Source organism: Arachis ipaensis, chromosome B3 (assembly GCF_059453495.1).
Source record: "Arachis ipaensis isolate K30076 ecotype BB chromosome B3, ASM5945349v1, whole genome shotgun sequence".
In the NCBI taxonomy this organism is placed as follows: domain Eukaryota; kingdom Viridiplantae; phylum Streptophyta; class Magnoliopsida; order Fabales; family Fabaceae; genus Arachis; species Arachis ipaensis.
In genome coordinates, this window is record NC_142438.1 from 34,615,519 (window position 1) to 34,636,557 (window position 21,039).

General features: G+C 38.0%; 1 protein-coding gene across 1 annotated transcript; it reads left to right on the forward strand.

Annotated features, from left to right (window-relative positions):
- Positions 1–19,601: 19,601 nt before the first annotated feature.
- On the forward strand, positions 19,602–20,659 carry LOC148570279 (uncharacterized). The gene is made up of 2 exons (XM_088506949.1): positions 19,602–19,793; positions 20,138–20,659. The coding sequence occupies exons 1-2, from the start codon at positions 19,602–19,604 to the stop codon at positions 20,657–20,659; spliced, it is 714 nt and encodes a 237-aa protein (XP_088363075.1).
- The last annotated feature ends 380 nt before the right edge of the window (positions 20,660–21,039 follow it).

A 21,039-nucleotide genomic window follows, 5' to 3' on the forward strand; every position in this document is an offset into this window, starting at 1 on the left:
TAGTTTTTTAAAAGAAAAACTGAGAGAGGCCGAAACTGCTTGTGATCTTGTTGAAGAGAATAAGCAGTTAAGAGCCCAAATTAAGAGCTGTGAAAGTAATCATTCCGTTCTTGCATATGTGGATTGTTTTAAGCAAAATGAAGAGTTGCTTAAAGAGGTTAAAAGACTAAAGGAAGACTTAGCCAAGTTCACCCAAAGTTCTGAAAATCTGAATCAAATCTTGGCTAGTCAAAAATCTCTTTATGATAAGGCTGGGTTGGGGTTTTATAAATCTGAAAAATCTCATTTTGAAAATATTGCCTTATCTTCAAATGATACAAGGTATCAAGACCCAACCTACTTTAACAAAACAGCAACTCCAAGATTTTGTAGACTATGCAATCGAAATGGACACTTTCCCATTCAATGTTTTTTTGGTGAAAGAATGATTGGTGATAAGGTTTATAAAATTGTTTTTTATTACAATGGCTTAGGACATAGAAGATGGTTTAACGTAAAAGGATCCAAAAAGATTTGGATACCTAAGGTCACTTAAGCTTGTTTTGTAGGTGTGCCTAGCATCCAAACGGAAGGAAAATATGTGGTATATGGATAGCGGATGCTCTAGGCATATGACCGGAAACACAACCTTCTTCATAAAGCTTGATGACTATGATGGAGGACTTGTCACATTCGGTGATGATGCAAAAGGAAAAATTGTGGCTGTTGGGAAAGTGGGTAAAAGTTTCTCATCTTGTATAAATGATGTCCTTCTTGTACATAGCTTGAAACATAATTTACTTAGTGTTAGTCAATTATGTGATTTGGGTTTTGAAGTTATTTTTAAGAAATTTGTTTGTTTAGTTGTTTGTGAGAAAATTGGGGATGTTCTTTTTGAAGCTAAAAGATACAACAATGTGTATGGATTAACTCTTGAAGATTTAAAGGAACAAAATGTAACATGCTTTACATCTTTTGAATCTGAAAAATGGCTTTGGCATAGAAAGTTGGGACATGCTAGCATGTACCAAATTTCTAAGCTAGTCAAAAGGAATTTGGTTAGAGGAATTCCAAACATCAAGTTTGATAAGGATCTTACTTGTGATGCTTGTCAATTGGGTAAACAAGTAAAATCTTCTTTTAAATCAAAAGATAGAATCTCAACCAAAAGGCCATTGGAGATGTTACATATTGATCTTTTTGGTCCTAATAGAACTCAAAGCTTAGGAGGTAAACACTATGGCCTTGTGGTGGTAGATGATTACTCTAGATTTGGTTGGGTACTTTTTCTTGCCCATAAGAATGATGCTTTTCATGCTTTTTTCACCCTTTGTAAGAAAATTCAAAATGAAAAGGATTTGAAAATTGCCCATTTGAGAAGTGATCATGGAAGAGAATTTGAAAATCAAGATTTTGAAAAATTCTATGATGACTTAGGGATTTCTCATAATTTTTCATGCCCTAGAACCCCCCAACAAAATGGGGTGGTTGAAAGAAGGAATAGAAGCCTTCAAGAGATGACTAGGGCTATGCTATGTGAGAATGAGATTCCTAAATTTTTATGGGCTGAAACTGTGAACACAGCATGTTATATTTTGAATAGAACAATCATTAGAAAAGGGTTAAAGAAAACCCCTTATGAGCTATGGAAAGGAACCCCTCCAAATCTTAAGTACTTTCATATTTTTGGATGCAAATGTTTTGTGCTTAATAATAAAGAAAATCTTGGAAAGTTTGATCCAAAATCCTATGAAGGAATGTTTGTTGGATATTCCACCACAAGCAAGGCCTATAGAGTTTATCTCAAAGAGCATAGAACCATAGAGGAATCCATACATGTTACTTTTTGTGATTCTAACTTAATTCCCAGTATTGTGAAGGATATTGATTCAGATTGTGAAGAGGCTGGAACAAATAAAGAAAATCCCAAATCTGTGCAAAATGAAGAATCTGTCAGCCCGGTTTTGTCTCGTCAGATTGGAGGAGACATTTTCATTTTGTCTCCTGAGCAGACACGAACAACTGAAACAGTGAGACCACCAGAAGTTCATCAAAGCTATACACCTATCCAAAAGCCTAGAGAATGGAAGTCTATGAGGGGTTATCCTCATGACTTCATCATTGGTGATCCCTCTCATGGTGTAACAACAAGATCCTCCACCAAAAGGCAAACCGAACCTAGCAACTTTGCTTTCTTGTCACAAATGGAGCCCAACAATGTCAAACAAGCTCTTGAAGATCCATCTTGGGTCAAGGCCATGCAAGAGGAGCTAGCTCAATTTGACAAAAATGAGGTTTGGACGTTAGTACCTTGTCCGGATGGTAAGAAGGTAACGGGTACTAAGTGGGTATTTAAAAACAAACTTGGTGAGGATGGACAAGTTGTTCGTAACAAGGCTAGATTAGTGGCCCAAGGTTATGATCAAGAAGAGGGTATAGATTTTGATGAGTCTTTTGCTCCGATAGCTAGAATTGAAGCAATTAGATTGCTTCTTGCCTATGCCGCCCATAAAGGTTTCAAAATATTTCAAATGGATGTTAAATGTGCTTTTCTTAATGGCTTTATTGATAGAGAAGTGTATGTGGCACAACCCCCCGGTTTTGAACATATAGAATTTCCAAATCATGTTTTCAAACTAACTAAGGCTCTTTATGGTCTTAGACAAGCTCCAAGAGCTTGGTATGAAAGGCTTAGTGCCTTCTTATTGGAAAATCAATTTCAAAGGAGTACCACCGACTCTACTTAATTTATTAAAGCATCTAATGATGATATACTCCTTGTTCAAGTTTATGTTGATGACATTGTATTTGGATCGGCCAACATTTCCTTGTGTGAAGAGTTTGGAAAACTCATGACTAGTGAGTTTGAAATGAGTTTAATGGGAGAACTTACTTTCTTTCTTGGCCTCCAAATTAAACAAACTCCTAGTGGTACTTTTATTTACCAAGGAAAGTATGCAAAAGAGCTTATCAAAAAGTTTGGCCTAGAAAATTCCAAATTAATGGGTACTCCAATGCATCCCAACACAAAACTTGAAAAGGATGATGATGGTCAAGATGTGGATGAAACAAAGTATAGGGGAATGATAGGTTCACTCATGTATCTTACCTCCTCTAGACTGGATATTGTCCAAAGTGTGGGTGTATGTTCAAGGTTCCAATCTCACCCAAAAGAATCCCATCTCACGGCTGTTAAACGCATCATTAGATACATTAAGGGAACTTGTGATTATGGATTATGGTATCCTAAATCTAATAACTTTTGTGCAGTAGGATTTTGTGATGCAGATTTTGTGGGAGATAGAGTGGATAGACGAAGCACATCCGGCATGTGTTACTTCCTTGGAAGCTCACTCAATATGTGGTCAAGCAAAAAGCAAGCCACAGTGGCTTTATCCACAGCTGAAGTAGAATACATTTCCGTATCTGCATGTTGCTCACAATTAATTTGGTTAAAAACACAATTGGAAGATTACAAATTAAAAATCAATAGTATACCCTTATTTTGTGATAATATGAGTGCTATAAACATTTCAAAAAATCTTGTTCTGCACTCAAGAACTAAGCACATTGAGATAAAATATCATTTCATTAGAGAACATGTGCAAAAGGGAACTATTGATATTCAATTTGTAAAATCTGAAGACCAAATTGTTGATATTTTTACAAAACTCCTATGTGAAGACAGATTATGTACCTTGAGAAAAAGTTTGGGAATGTTTGATTTAAGTTTCATTGAAAATTTGTGAATTTTTTAACTCTGTTCAGTTTTTGTCTCGTAGGTTTGGACGAGATAAAAATGCAGGCTTGATGGAGGAGCTATGATCAAGGGGGAGGCAACGCAGATTTAATTTTTTTTGGGTCCCACCTAATAACTCCTGACCCCACTTTGCCGTTATGGTAGTTATCTCTCTATGCAAATAAGAATCTTCTTTCTGTGTCATCATATCTTTGGAAGTGGTTATTGTCAAATCAAATCCCTCTCTCCATCTAATCCCTTGATTTAAGGCAACAACTTTTCAGATTTTTTATTTCAAAAATAAAAAGGGAAATCATTTTTGGGTAATAACTACACCATAATGGTCATTAACCGTCCACTGATGGTCATTACTTCCACCAAATTCTCTCTCCAGTCCTCATTTAATGTGTCTCTCACCTTCCTTCTCTCCCACTCAATTCGGTTACTTCACCTTTCATATTCCATTCTTCCATCACCATGAAAAAGAAAACCGCGCCAAGAAAGAGTGAAAGAATCCTTCTCTCTCAAAAACCATCAACCCCTCAAACTCACACTCATATCCACATACATTCTACATCATCTTCATCACCCTCACCCCCTTCAAAACACACAGACACAATGAGAAAAAAGGTCATTGTCACAAAAACTTCCTCCAGGAAGAAGAAAGATCGTGTTCCCGTGGCAGAAGAAGAAGAGTCTCATACTTCTCCCATTCCTTCCCCTCCACAATCACCACCAAAGAGATCAACTCCCCATATATCCGGGAAGAGTGCTCAAAAGACTAAAGGTTTTTCTCTTCACGACACCACCGAACCTCCAAATTTGGAATCCTTGGAATTCAGAAACAAGTATGGCAAGACTCACTCCCACTTTGATCCGAGCAGATTCAACTCTTGTACCTCCTTTGAGTTTCACAATAAGGTTATGGAAAAACGTCACTTGTGTGCAACCTACCTTGTTAGTCTCGACACTCTCACTAACAAAGGCATCAACATCTCCTCTCTGTTTGAACTCCTCAACTGGAAGCCCCTTCTTCTCATTCAGAAACCAGTCTATCCTGGCCTAGTCCGAGAGTTCTACGCCAATATGCGACTCATTGACGGAACTCTTCATTCCTATGTCAAAAGGGTTCAAATAGCCCTTGATTCTGAGACTATTGGAGCAGCCCTGGGCTTCAAGAATGAAGGACCGCGAGCGTACATGGTAGACAAATGGGATACACAAGTCGGCGTTTCATACAAAACAGTTCTTCAGCACATTTGCAAAAATCTTTCTGGCTTGCATGGAACGATTCCAACCCACAAAGCTCTAGGACCAGTCAACTCTATGCTTCACCGAATCATCACCCATATTCTGACTCCTCAAAGCGGCTCACACAACCGAGTAACATTTTCTGACTGTCTTATATTATTTGCTTTGGTTACCTCTACTCCGATATCCTTTGGCTATATTATGATTAGGCATATGTGAGATTCTGTTAGAAGCACCAAAAAGGCTAACCTGCCTTATGGTATGTTTTTAACTAGAATTTTTGAATACTTTAAAGTTGATCTGTTGAATGAGGCAGTAGAGAACAAAGTATCCTCAATCAGAGGAGGAGGAGCGACTAAGGGAACCAAAGGGGGCAAATCTGTTGCATCGGATAATGACAATGAGACCCAGCCAGAGTCTTCCAAAATAGTCAAATCCATCAAAGAAATTTTGGGTGAATTCTCAAACATGGCAGACATGATGATTCAATCTCATAAAGAGACTCGCAAGCAAGCCTCTGAGAGCGAGAAAGCTTGGAAAAATTGCAAAGAAAGGGTCGGCCTGATGTTAGCAACTCTTAAGGAGGATTTGGGCGATAATAGTGAAGAAGGCGCTGAGGACTCTGCTTTTCATCTATCAGATGATTGATGACTGTTGTTTTATGTTATTTGATATTGGCATGATTAGGCTCAATCTTTCTTTTGTGGTAGCATGACTTGATACTCACTGCTTCTTGACACTTTGACTTATTTGGCATCTTATGAATATTTTGTTGTATTGCCAATGCTTTCTTACTGCAGGTACATAATGCCCCTTGATGCCAAAAGGGGGAGGAAATGATCCAAAATTGAAACAAAAAAAAAAACAGGGGATGAAATTCTCTTTGAGAATTCATGATCACCCTTGTTGATAATGGATAATGCAATGTGAAAATGCATTAGGATTATGATTGATGATGTTTTGATTTGATGATGTCTTGATAATTTAGCATTCGGTTCTACATTTTTTTTCTGCCATTACTTGATGATTATCTTGGTGAAATATGTGAATTACCTTGATAGAATGATTGATGATTGAACTTATTTTTGGCAGTTCCTTTAGTTTGAAATAATGAAAGTTGCTGTGTTTGAAAAGAATATATCATGTTGATGAAAAATATTTTTTCCACCATAACCATGATTGCTCTGATTTAGTGAAAAATATTTGAACAGCAAAATCATTTTCCAATATAGTTTGAGCAGAAAATCAAACTTGTGATAGCAAATAAGTTTTGTATATCATTCAAATCAGCTCATAAATCAAGCATTCAACATTTCAAAATTAATATGTTGAATAACATTGTTTCTTGAAGCTTGATTAAATTGTTACAGGTTAAGTGCTTCCCTTGGTAAGAATAGCATATATCAAGGGGGAGCCATGTGACATTTTGAAATGGGAGAAATTCAATCTTCAAAGGGAGTACTCATACTCAATTTTATTTCTAAAAATTTCTTTCCATTTCAATTTTAATAATGTTTATCATCAAGGGGGAGATTGATGAGTTTGGAAAACTCTAAACTAAATTGATGATGATCAAACATTATTAACAGCAAAATTATTAATCTAATTTTGATTGATATATTAATTAAATTAATTTTGCTGTGCAGGTTTTTATTGGGCCGAGAATTAATGAAAATACAGCAAGCCCAAAATTAAAACTTGCAATCAGCCTTGTTTAATGTTTCTTACATTTTGGCTGAATGGTTATAATAGATGTTGGGCAGGAATAAATCCTATTACTTCAAAGCCCAAAGAATGCTTTCCCATTTGCTCATTGCTTGATCCAAATTTCATCAGGAAAGCAAATGTTATTATTGGGCCAGAAATTAAATGTTGTTGCAACTAAGTCCAACTTCACATTTGATAAGAGCTCCTCATGCATGATCCGAAACAAATGAAAAAGAAAGCAAAAATGCTTCCAACAGATCCAAGAACTTCACCATGTGATGGATTCCAAAATTCATTACATTGTCATTTATTACATGGGAACCATGAGAGAGAAAGTTGCAGTTGAATTGATTGATGGCCATAGTGTTACACGCCACTCTAGCTAGGGAAGTAAAAGCAACTCATTTGAATTAATTTATTCAAACACTTGATTGTTTTTTCTTTCACAATTTCTTCTCTCTCATCTCTTTCTCTCTTCTTCTTCGGTCCTTGTCCAAGAAACTATGAATGCTACGTTCATCTACCAAGAAAAAGAAGAAGTTACATGCATCAAGACCATCAAGCTAATGATGGTAAGAAAACATACTAAAATAAAAAAGAGCTGTGGCTAAGATTGTCACCAAACATGGATAGATTTGGTGAGGTAATCTTGGGTTCTTTATGCTCAAAAAGGAAGAAGAAGATCTCGGCCAGCAAGGGGAGATTCTTGGAGGATGGCTTGTCTTTGATTCTGCTCAACCACCACAGGAAGTAGTGATGATTGGATTTTTGATGGTTTAGAATTTCACTAATGAAATCTCGTTGTAAAGTATAGTTTTTAACCCAAGCAATAATCCTTTCATACAAAAAGTTGTTTGTCACTAGTACAAACCCCTAAAATTTATAAACCAAAGTATTGGACCTCGGGTCGTTCTCCCTAGGAATTACAATAAAGTGTCTTGTTATTGGTTATGAGTTGTTTTGGGGTTTTGGATAAGAAGCATGAAAAGTAAATGGCAATGAAAATAAACTAACTACTATAAAAGCTCTTGGCAAGATATGAGAACTAGAAATCCTATCCTAGTTATCCTTCTCAATTGTGATGAGAATTGTTTATTGCTCCCACTTAGTTAACCTCTAACCATGGAGGAAAGTCAAGTGGATGAATCAATTTGATTCCTCAAGTCCTAATTAACTCCTAAAGGAGAGACTAGCTTTAGAGGCATTCAAATCAATTAGCAATCTCTAATTATCAATCAACAAAGAAATTAGATAACTCAAGAGTCACTAATCACTCTACCTAGGCCAAGAGGAACAAAATCTATCCAAAAATTCAACCAAGCATTTAATCAAACACTTGGAAGGCACAAAAGAAAAGTATAGTCAATCACAACAAGAGTGAATTCTAACTACAATTGAATGTAAAGAATTAACAACAACAATCAAGGAAATCACAATTATCATGAATTACCTCAAATTGCATTATTAAAAGGGAATAAAAGAAACAACAATCTATCCAAAACAAAGTGAAGAATTACAAGAATTAAAGTACATAACTAAAGAGAGGGAGAGGAGAAGATTAAGAATTGGAAAAGGAGAATTGAATTAAGGCATGAATTAACCCTAGATCTAAGAAGAGATATTAACCTAAACCTAATCCTAATCCTAGAGAGAAGTGAGAGCTTCTCTCTCTAAAACTACTTTTAAACTAAAGCTATCACTTCTTTCTTCTCTAATTTTTCTTTCTCCCCTTTAGGCCTTGATCATTTTATTCCTTTCTATCAGCAATTGGCGCCAAAAATGGGTTCAGAAACCCCTCAAAATCGCCAGGCACGTGTTGCCTTAATGAAGTCATGTGCAGACATCGACGCGTGCGCGCACGGTACGCGTGCGCGCACGGTACGCGTGCGCGTCCCTGGCTGATTCTGCAATGTGCGCGCGAGCGCCTTGTGCGCGTGCGCGTGCTTGGCCGTAATCAATTCTTTGGCTTTTTGTGCTTCTCTCCACTTGCATGCTTCCTTCCTTGCTTCCTTTGATCCATGCCTGGCCTATTTCAATCCTGGAATTACTAGCAAACACATCAAGGCCTCTTATGGAATCAAGGAGAAATCAAAATTCATCAAAATAAGGCCTAAAGAGCATGTTTTTACACCTAAGCACAAATACGGGAGAGATAACAAAACCATACTAATTCATAGGTTAAATGCGAGAAAAGGTCATCAAAATACTCTAAATTCAATACAAGATAAACCCTAAAAATGGGGTTTATCAACCTCCCTACACTTAAACCTTAGCATGTCCTCATGCTAAGATAAGAAGGAACTAAGGGGTATGACATTTATTAAATGCAACTAAACTATATGAGTCCTATCTAAATGCAACTACCTAGTGTGAGTGCAAATGCTTAGTTCAAACAAATCAATTCCCAAGAGACATGTATAGGCACAATAGCTAAGGCAATAGGAGTTAAGTCCAATCCACAATTGTATTGAATTATCAAAAAGAGTTCAAACTTGCAAGAATATAAATAATATGGGTGAGCACATGTACTTGAGCTTTTGAACCCTCACCAGATGTGTATCCGCTCTATTCACTCAAGTGTTTAAGGGTTAATTCACTCAATTCTCTTCTAATCATGCTTTCCAAAATTTGATTTTCTTCTAACAATCAACAATTATTCAATGCATCCATACATGTATCATGAGGTCTTTTCTTTAGGTTGTAATGGGGCTAGGGTCAAGGTAGGATCATATATGGCTAGTGGACTTAAGGATTTGAATCTTTGATTAACTTAAACTTTCCCACCTAACCTATATAATGACCTATACAATTAAGTACTAATCTAACTACCCATTCCTCACTTTTTCACATACTCGTGCATTTTCTTTTCATTTCACAACACTTATGCATTGATTTTATTGGACCTTGCTTTGGGGCATTTTGTCCCCTTTTTATTATTATTATTTTTTTTTCCTTTTCTTTCTTTTTCTATTTTTTTCTTTTCTTTTCCATATTGTTTTTCTTTTTCTTTTGTTCTTTTGTTTTTCTCATTTTTTTTTCTATATACAAGAGCATCAATGCATAAGGTTTTACATTTGATCAATACATGAGTATGTACCCAATTCCCAATATTTTCAATAACAATACAAAATACCCTTTTGTTCACCCAATGTCCCAAGGTTCCCACACTTGAATGATACTCACACACACTAGCCTAAGCTAATCAAAGATCCAAATTAAGGACATTTATTGTTTTTCGCTTTAAGGCTAGTAATGTGCTAAATTAAAGAATAAGTGGGTTAAGCGTAGGCTCAAATTTGGCTAACAAAGGAAGATAAAAGGTAAGGCCATTTGGGTAAGTGAGCTAATGAAATGATGGCCTCAATCATATAAATGCATGAATACACAAAATAATGGACATAAAGAATCAAACGAATTAAGGATTACAATCATAGAAAGAGAATAATGCACACAAGAAGGAAAATAAATGGTTATAAGATGTAACCACACCATTAGGCTCAAATCTCACTTGCTTGTGTTCTTAGCTCAAAAACATGATCCATAATATATATAATTCAAGCAAGTTCTATGAAAAGTTTTCCACTCAAATCAATTGGTGCCCTATAGATAGAAATCCTTGGAAAATTTTCATTATTTTGACTAAGCTTATTGTGTATATATATGCAAAAATAAGAAAATGAAAGTAAAAATCCTGAAAACCTAAAAATGAAATGCAAAAGTGTTGGGATTAGAAATTTGTCACCCAAAATCGCCGACCGGTCGGACGACCTCCCCACACTTAAAAGTTTGCACCGTCCTCGGTGCACTCAAAGATGAGCAAGGGGGTACGGTGACTCTCCGGATTGCTATGTATTCTTAGTATTGCTTCCATGTTTGCTTGTGGTGCATTTATCATGAAAAACAAAAATACAACACCATAAGATGAGAAGATATAAAAGCAAGGAAGCATACATTGTTGGAATGAGGTAAATCACTAGAATTGAGTGAGTGAATTAGTGTGACATGAAGAAATATTAGGTGTGTGAATTCTAAATTGTGCGGTTTAGAACACACATTAGTATAAGAGCTATGTCACAAAAGAAGCATGCACTTCACTTATCCTAGTGTGCTTGAGATGCTTTAAGTGAACTTGTAAGGTAAAACAAGCATTACCGAAGCATAAAAGCATTCAAGTCAAACATATGGATGGATATAATCATGAAATACAATGTATTAAGGTAAAATGCTCAACATCATCCATTAAGAGATTGCCCAATCAAAGGATACGGTTCAAATCACATGGTGGCCAAATCATGCAATTCAAAAGAATTATAAGCTCGAAGACAATTCTCATCACTTGGTATTTTTCAAAAGGTAAGCATGAAGAACTCAAAACCAAGTAACAAAATATAACCTCAATCATAGAATCCAACAAAGATTATCTAAAAACATTAATGCTAAATTAGCATTTAGGCAATAAGGGCAGCAACGTATAATAAACAAAGTCAATAATTCAACACGTATAATGAAAAGAGAGAAAATAAAATGAAAGCTAAACTAAAACTAACTAATTAACTAACCAACTAACTAATTAACTAACTAACCAACTAACAACCAACTAAAATAAATGGTTATCGATGGTGTTTGGAAGTGTTGGATGAGTGGTAGTAGGAGGGAAGAAGAAAGGAGAAGGAAAGAAATAGAAAGAGGAAAAGAAAAGAAGTGGATGGGAGAAAGGGTATCCATGCGAATATTTCGAGAGTGGCGCGTACGCGTCATGTGCGCGTGTGCGCAAGTGGGGTTTGTGCCGGAGGCACAACGTTGGCGCGGCGCAGGCACAACTCTCTGGAAAATATATGGAGGTTGGAACTTCTCAATCCACGCGTACGCACGCAGGGCGCGTGCGCGTGGATGGTCGAAAATGCTGGAAGTGCGCGTACGCGCCATGTACGCGTACGCGTGGATAGTGCTCTGTTTTTCAAAAAAAAAATTTCTATGTTTTTGCACCAATCCAAGCATTCCAAACCTCCAAACAGCTACCAAAACACCATAAAACCTTATTTAACATACTTAAACTACCAATTAAACTCAACTATCTAAACAAAACATGAAATTAAACTAATTCTATCAATATGTACAAAAGAGAAAATGAAAGGATTTTACCATGGTGGGTTGTCTCCCACCTAGCACTTTTGTTTATTGTCCTTAAGTTGGACTTATGGGGAGCTCCTCATCAAGGTGGCTTGTGCTTGTATTCATCTTGGAATTCTCACCAATGCTTGGTTCTCCATTGTGCCCCAAGATTCTTCATGGATTGAGCCAAGTCTTGATGGAGTTCTTCACAAGCTTGGGGCTCCCAAAGTTGATCCTCTTCTTGTAATCCGGATCCCACACTTTGTTTTCACACCCGTCTTGAAGTTGATCATCATTATTAGTCCAATCGGGTGGTGAGTAAGGTGAATTCTCTATATAGTGGCCAACAATCCTCCTAGACCCATCTATTTGAGCACTACTCCAACCTTTATATCTCATGTTTGATGCATCAACCATAATGAGCCTTGATTTGCAATGCCAACCACGAAACATCTTTCGCTTACGCTTCATCCCACAAAGCATCCTAAGTTGACCATCCGTTTCAAGCAAGCCATACTCAAGTGGGCCAATAAAACTAATAGAAATGAATTTTACCCACTCAAGTGAAGGAGTAGATGACAACCTAGGCAAAGATGCTTCCAAAGATCTTGACAAAGCATAACCAACCCTCGTTCTTCTATTTCTAGGGACTTCCACCTCTTCACAAGATCTCTTAATCTCAATCCTTTGTTCAACAATTTTATCTAAACATTTTCCTTTACTCAAATCATAATAGGGAGGGTGAAAGGAGTTTACCTCCTCAACGCTTTCAAATCCAACCGGAGAGGTTCTTCATGCTTAAAGGATTCTTCACCACTAAGACTTGATGCTTGATCTTCATCACCAAGGGAACTCAATTCTTTCTCTATCCCATCCAAGTCTTCATATGGGATATGCCTTGGAAGGTGTGCACTTTCCTCCCTAGCATCAATTTCAATCATCTTGGAGGGGTTTTCTTCAACTCTATGTTCCCATGGAAGCTCCGCATCTCCTAAGTCTTCTACCACTTCTTTCTTGTCTTCAACAATTAAAGCTTCCTCCAATTGTTCCAATACAAAGCAACTTCCCTCATTTCCCACCGGAGTTTCCAATCTCTCCTTCATGCTATGTTCTTCATTTGATTCTCCACATGTATCCATGGGAGTTCCTTGAGTGTTCAAGCATTGGGAGGCTAATTGATTTGTTACCGCATCCAAGGTGGCCATGGAATTTTGCACATCCCTTTTCATCTCTTCTTGTCCTTGAACAAGAACACCAAAGGTTTCATCCATTAGAGATTGGGGTGGGTGGAAGGATTCATTAAATTGGGGGAAGGGTTCATAGTAGGAAGGTGGTTCTTCTTGGTAGAGTTATGGTGGTTCTATGTTTTCTACTCTTTCCACTTGTTGCACAACACACTCCATGGTTGTTTGAAATTGATCCAATGCTTCCTTGAGACGATCCCTTGACTCTTGTTCCTCTTGGATAATATGATTAGGATCATGTGGCTCTTGGATCAATGGATATGAGTATTCTTCCATAGAAGGTTGTGGTGGAAAGTAGTATTCATCTTGTGGTTGAAAATTTTCATATATTGGAGGTGGTTCATCTTGGTAATAATGTGGAGGAGGTGGCTCTTGAAAATATTGATGTTGGCGTGGTGGTGGCTCTATGTGTGGTTCATGTTGCTCATATGGTTGTTGGTAGGATGGATATGGATTAGGGTCATATGAAGGTGGTTGGTAAGAAGGGACTTGTGAGTATGGTTGGAAGTTATGTTGAGGGTATGGATCATAGGCATATGGTGGTGGTTCTTGAAAGTCACAAGGTGATTCACCATAACCATTGGATTGATATGCATCATAGAATGACTCTTCTTCATAGTGCATTGGTGGGGGTTGTTGCCATGAGGATTGATCATAAGCATATGGCTCCTCCCACATTTGGTCATCCCATTCTTGATACATATCTTCATTATAGTCCTCATTTCCTACAACATGTTGATAACCAAACTCATAGCCAAGGTGAGAATTCATGATAGCAAGAAGAAAATGAAAACAAAATCAAATAAGAAGCAAGAAAATTAAATCCTAAAACTAGCAAGAGCTAACAAAAGCAAACATATTCATACTATTCACATATATACATTAACCAATAACATAACACCATTGCAATTCCCCGGAAACGGCGCCATTTTGATGATTGGATTTTTGACGGTTTAGAATTTCACTAATGAAATCTCGTTGTAAAGTATAGTTTCTAACCCAAGCAATAATCCTTTCATACAAAAAGTTGTTTGTCACTAGTACAAACCCCTAAAATTTATAAAATTGGACCTCGGGTCGTTCTCCCTAGGAATTACAATAAAGTGTCTTGTTATTGGTTATGAGTTGTTTTGGGGTTTTGGATAAGAAGCATGAAAAGTAAATGGCAATGAAAATAAACTAACTACTATAAAAGCTCTTGGCAAGATATGAGAACTAGAAATCATATCCTAGTTATCCTTCTCAATTGTGATGAGAATTGTTCATTGCTCCCACTTAGTTAACCTCTAACCATGGAGGAAAGTCAAGTGGATGAATCAATTTGATTCCTCAAGTCCTAATTAACTCCTAAAGGAGAGACTAGCTTTAGAGGCATTCAAATCAATTAGCAATCTCTAATTATCAATCAACAAAGGAATTAGATAACTCAAGAGTCACTAATCACTCTACCTAGGCCAAGAGGAACAAAATCTATACAAAAATCCAACCAAGCATTTAATCAAACACTTGGAAGGCACAAAAGAAAAGTATAGTCAATCACAACAAGAGTGAATTCTAACTACAATTGAATGTAAATAATTAACAACAACAATCAAGGAAATCACAATTATCATGAATTACCTCAAATTGCATTATTAAAAGGGAATAAAAGAAACAACAATCTATCCAAAACAAAGTGAAGAATTACAAGAATTAAAGTACATAACTAAAGAGAGGGAGAGGAGAAGATTAAGAATTGGCAAAGGAGAATTGAATTAAGGCATGAATTAACCCTAGATCTAAGAAGAGATATTAACCTAAACCTAATCCTAATCCTAGAGAGAAGTGAGAGCTTCTCTCTCTAAAACTACTTTTAAACTAAAGCTATCACTTCTTTCTTCTCTAATTTTTCTTTCTCCCCTTTAGGCCTTGATCCTTTTATTCCTTTCTATCAGCAATTGGCACCAAAAATGGGTTCAGAAACCCCTCAAAATCGCCAGGCACGTGTTGCCTTAATGAAGTCATGTGCAGACATCGACGCGTGCGCGCACGGTACGCGTGCGTGTCCCTGGCTGATTCTGCAATGTGCGCGCGAGCGCCTTGTGCGCGTGCGCGTGCTTGGCCGTAATCAATTCTTTGGCTTTTTGTGCTTCTCTCCACTTGCATGCTTCCTTCCTTGCTTCCTTTGATCCATGCCTAGCCTATTTCAATCCTGGAATTACTAGCAAACACATCAAGGCCTCTTATGGAATCAAGGAGAAATCAAAATTCATCAAAATAAGGCCTAAAGAGCATGTTTTTACACCTAAGCACAAATACGGGAGAGATAACAAAACCATGCTAATTCATAGGTTAAATGCGAGAAAAGGTCATCAAAATACTCTAAATTCAATACAAGATAAACCCTAAAAATGGGGTTTATCAAGTAGCTAGAGTGGCGAAGTGATGGTAGAGGCAGAGATTGAAGCAGATGAAGTCATCATCATCATGAAGCATCAAGGGCCAGAAATCCATCTTGGAGAGCAAGCCAAGGATGGAGAGCTCGGATTGATGAAGAGTGATGACCAAGGAAGGACTAGAGGTAATTGCATGTTGGTTATTGCATGGTTATCTCTTCTCTCTCTGTGTGGCCGAACTGGTTTCTTGAAGGAAGAAGAAGTTGGCTTGGGTTTTTGGCTTCAAGTGTGGAGGCTTCTCTCTTCTATAAAAAGGGAGAACAGCCACTGTTTGGAGCAAGGAGTTAGAAGTAAGCATTGAGAGTGCAAGGCACAGGATTCTCAGAGCTACCTAAGCTTACAGATTTTCTTCTCCTTCAATGTATTCTGTTTTGTATTTTTTTGTTTAATTTTGTCATGTCTTGAGTCTCATGGAAAAAAGCAAACAGTGATGTTTGTAATGAAAAAGCCATAGAGCGAAAAAAGGCAAAGAGTGCAAAATTAAAAGAAAAAAGCCATAGATGTCTTAGAGTTCCTTTGTTCATCTATGTTGTGTTTCATGATTCTGTGGGAATCCCCTTGTAAGTTGGGTTAGCACTTTACAGTTTGTAATCAGATTGATTATAGTGAAATTCCATCATGTTTGTGATGGAGACTGGATGTAGGCTGCACTGCACTTAGCAGCTGAACCAGGATATATCTGGGTGTAATCTTCTACTCTTCTCTTCTACATTTCTGTTTCTACTGCACAGGAGCAAAAACCAAAATTATCTCGTGCCAAGTGACGAGACAAAAAGAAAAGTCTCGTGGCTAGGGACGAGACAAAAGAAAAAGTCTCGTGTAAAGTGATGAGCTAAAAACAGAAAAGTCTCCTCTAAGTCCAGCAAGGGTTATCAAGCAAAAAGGGGGCTAAGATTCAACCCCCCCCCCTTTTCTTAGCCACTGAAACCATCACCCTCAACACCAAGAGAGAGGACATCGTCAAAGACATCCTGCATTCAAAGCTCATCAAGCCTCCAAACAGGGCTGGCACATACCAAGACCAGCAATACGTAGACAAATTTAAATACTGCATTTTCCATCAGAAATACGGACACACAACAGATGACTGCGTTATAGCAAAGGACCTCCTCGAAAGGCTGGCCCGCCAAGGCCTATTAGACAAGTATATTGATACCCGAGGAAGAAAGCAAAACACAGAAGACCTTGGCCAACATTCCAAAACGACTGATAATCCCCGAGATAAAGCGAAAAAGGTAGACGAAGATATTAATCCACCTTGTAGAGTAATAAATTGCATTTCTGGCGGCTTTGCAGGTGAAGGATGCACCAACTCGGCTAGGAAGAGATCCTACGGGACTATGATGTCAGTGACGGCATCAAGCTCGTCTCAATCCATCAATCCAGACAAACTAGAGATCTCGTTCCTCCCCAAGGACTACAAGGTAAGCGACCGCAACCTTGACAACCCAGTGGTCATCTCTGCAAAAGTCGGAGAGCCATTGGTAAAGAAAGTCTTGATGGACCCAGGGAGCAGTGCAGACGTACTATTCTACTCAACATTTTAGAAAATGAAGCTACGTGACAAAGCCCTCCAAACATCATCCGAGAAACTGGTAGGTTTCTCAGGTAAGCGAGTTCCTATCCGAGGTTATATCTGGTTATAAACAACGCTTGGCAATTACCTTGCCTGTAAAACCATAAACATACAATACTTAGTCGTTGATTGCAAAAGTCCTTACAATATAATTCTAGGAAGATCCTCCTTGAATGCTTTCAATGCTATTATTTCCACCGTGCATTTGTGTGTTAAGTTTCTTTCGCAGGATAACAAAGTAGTTACAATTCATAGAGATTAAAGGGAGGCCAGGCAGTGCTATAATGCCAGCCTAAAAAATGAATATTCAAGACAACCTGAACAACAGCACGTCCAAGCAGTATACAACTCAGAACAGTTACCCCCATTAGCTGACCTAGATCCTCGGACCAACCACCAAGAGTGACCGATGCCGACAAATGACCTCACAAAGGTTCAACTAACAGCCGAGGAGGGTAAATATACATACCTCGGCAACGCGTTAAAGAACAGAGAGCAAGAACAACTGGTCGAGCTATTAAGACAAAACATCGACCTATTCGCATGGACTCTAGTAGACATGCCAGGAATAGATCCTAACGTCATCTGCCACAAGCTGGCAATCAATCCATTGATCCGACCTATAGCTCAGAAAAAAAAAGACACCTTGGCACAGACAAAAGGGCAGCCTCTCTAGAAGAAACCCAAAAGCTCCTCAACGCTGGATTCATAAAAGAGCTCAGATACACTAGCTGGTTAGCCAATGTGGTAATAGTAAAAAAGAATAACGATAAGTGGAGGATGTGTGTGGACTATACAGACCTTAATAAGGCCTGTCCAAAGGACGCATACCCCTTACCATGCATCAATAAACTAGTTGACAGCTCTTCCGGATTTCAATGTTTAAGCTTTATATATGCTTATTCTGGTTACAACCAAATACGAATGCATTCGGCTGAACAGGATAAGACTGCTTTTATTACTAACAATGGAAATTTTTCCTATAAGGTTATGCCATTCGGACTCAAAAATGTAGGTGCAACATATTAAAGACTCATGAATAAAATCTTTTCAAACCAAATTGGCCAAAATATAGAAGTCTATGTTGACGACATGGTGGCAAAAACACTACATGCGACAAACCACATTAAAGACTTAAAGGAGATATTTCGACAACTTTGAACGTACAACATGAAACTCAATCCCGAAAAATGCGCTTTCGGAGTACAAGGAAAGAAATTCCTTGGCTTTATGCTCACCTGCCGAGGTATTGAAGCTAACCCTGAAAAATGCCAAGCAATACTGAACATGAGAAGCCCAAGGACGGTCAAAGAGGTTCAATAATTTACTGGTCGGCTAGCAACATTGTCTCGATTTTTGCCTTGTATAGCTCACTGATCGCATCACTTCTTCAAGGGGCTAAGGAAACACGAAAAATTTGAATGATCTGAGGAATGCGAAAAAGCCTTCATCGAGCTCAAAACCATACTATCAGAACCACCTATACTTCACAAACCGGAATTGAGTAAACCGCTATACCTCTATTTATCTGTTACTAATCATGCTATCAGTTCTGTCTTGGTAACAGAAACAGGAAAGCAACAATATCCAGTATACTTCGTCAGTAAGTCCCTCCAACAAGCTGAAGTCAGATACCCGAGGATAGAAAAACTTGTCTTAACCTTAATAACAACGGCCAGACGTTTGGGATACTATTTCCAGAGTCATACCATTATAGTAAAAATAGAACAGCCCCTCCGTCAAGTTCTAGCAAAACCTGAGCTTGACGGAAGACTCATCAAATGGTCAATCGAACTATCCGAGTATGACATCCAATACCAATCACAAGGAGCTATAAAGTCTCAAGCGCTGACTAATTTCATTGCAGAGCTGGCGGTAGACAAATCCAGTCTAACCATATCCAATTAGACGTTATACGTCGATGGGGGCTTCGAACAACAAGGGTTCTGGAGTTGAAATTCTGCTTGAAGACGAACAAGGGACAGCTCTAGAGCAATCCCTGCCATTTACCTTCCATGCAAGCAATAACCAGGTAGAACACGAGGCACTAATAGCAGGACTAAAGCTGGCCCACACAATGGGCATAACACAACTAAGCGTCAAATGTGATTCCCTACTTGTGGTGCAATAGGTAACAGGTAACTTTCAGGTAAAAGATCCACTGTTAGAAAAATATAATTCTATTGTCAATAACTCTATTGTTGGTTTCCAAAATTTCGATATTTCCCATATACCTCGAGAACAAAATGATAAAGCTGATATTCTTTCGAAATTGGCAACAACTAGGAGTCAAACTAAAACTCCGACCTTATCTCAACTAACACTTGATGAACCTGGTGTTATGCTAATAGCAATTTCGAGTATTTCACAGGAAGAAGACTAGCAAAAACCTTTTCGTACACTATCTACAAACAAAACAAATACCTAACGACGTTCAAAATAAGAGAAAGTTCAAAAGAAGAGCGAGTTTCTACACACTACTCGGCACCGAACTATACAAGCGAGCTTTCACAAGACCTCTTCTAAAATGCCTAGATACAACAGATGCCAAGTTAACCATGGACGAGGTACACGAAGGCGTTTGTGAAACGCATATAGGAGGACGAAGTTTAGCTTCCAAGATCCTCCGAGCAGGCTACTACTGGCCAACTTTGCAACAAGATTGCATGCATAAAGTTCAACATTGTGACTATTGCCAACGTCACGCACCAGTCATCCATAATCCAGTCGAGCAGTTGCATTCATCAGAGGTAAGCTGGCTGTTCAATAAGTGAGGACTGGACATCCTCGGACTTTTCCCACCAGCACCAGGGCAGGTTAAATTTTTAATTGTTGCTATTGACTATTTTACAAAATGAATAGAGACAATACCATTGGCAAAAATAACTTTTGAAAAAATGATATCTTTTGTATGGAGAAACATACTCTGCAGATTTGGTATCCCTCAGTCCATTATAACTGATAATGGTAGACAATTTATAGATAAAAAATCACAACTTTCTTATAAAATTTCAAAATAGTTTAACGGTTCTCATCTGTAGAATACCCACAGACTAACGGTCTAGCTGAGGCTGCCAATAAGATTATCCTATAGGGGCTCAAGAAGAAGCTTGAAGATTCCAAAGGAGAATGGGCCGAGCTCATCCCAGAAGTACTATGGAGCTATAACACAACAGAGCAATCCTCAACGAAAGAAATCCCTTTTAGGCTGATGTACGGATGTGATGCCATGCTACCTGTCGAAATCTCCTTACAATCTCCCAGAACTGCAAGCGTCAATGAAGACGACAACATTGAAAACAGAAGAACCGAGCTTGACCTCGTCAAAGAAAATCAAAACAAGTCAACACTTCAACAGCTTGCAGCAAAACGAGCTATAGCTTGGAAGTACAACAAGAAACTCAAGCCGAGAACATTCTTAGAGGGCGACCTCATCCTCAGAAAAATAGAAGACGTACAAAAGCCACCAGGACATGGCAAGCTAAGCACCAATTGGGAAGGCCCATTCCGGATTTGCAAAGTCATCGGCAAAGGAGCATACAAAATACAAACACTTGATGGCACAATACTACCAAATAATTGGAACATTTCTTCTTTAAAACTGTATTACAGTTAGTCTATAAGTCGGACACGGTGATGCACTCTTTTTCCTACTACCAGATTTTATCCCTAAGTTAGATTTTACTGGAGAGGTTTTCATGAGGCACACCACCCCGCACCCTTACAATTACTAAATTCATAATACACTAACTATCAGTTACTTTGTATATCTGTTTTCTATCCTACTCGGCCAAGTACTTTAAACAAAATACTACTAAACTCATGCGATGAGTATTCAAAAGGTTTTCAAGTCAGAAAACCACACAACTTACTAAACATGCATCAACATTCAACCAAATTATACCAGTACCAAACATTTTTCGGGTAAGTAAGCTAGCAAACAACATCAAAACAGTTTTTGGCTATACGCTAGAAGTTTCACAATCATACAAAAGA

Coding starts and splice junctions, on each gene's coding strand:
- LOC148570279 (XM_088506949.1), top strand. CDS start 19,602: ATGGACGAGGTACACGAAGGCGTTTGTGAAACGCATATAGGAGGACGA. Junction 19,794..20,137: donor AGCAGTTGCATTCATCAGAG/GTAAGCTGGCTG, acceptor ATTATCCTATAG/GGGCTCAAGAAGAAGCTTGA.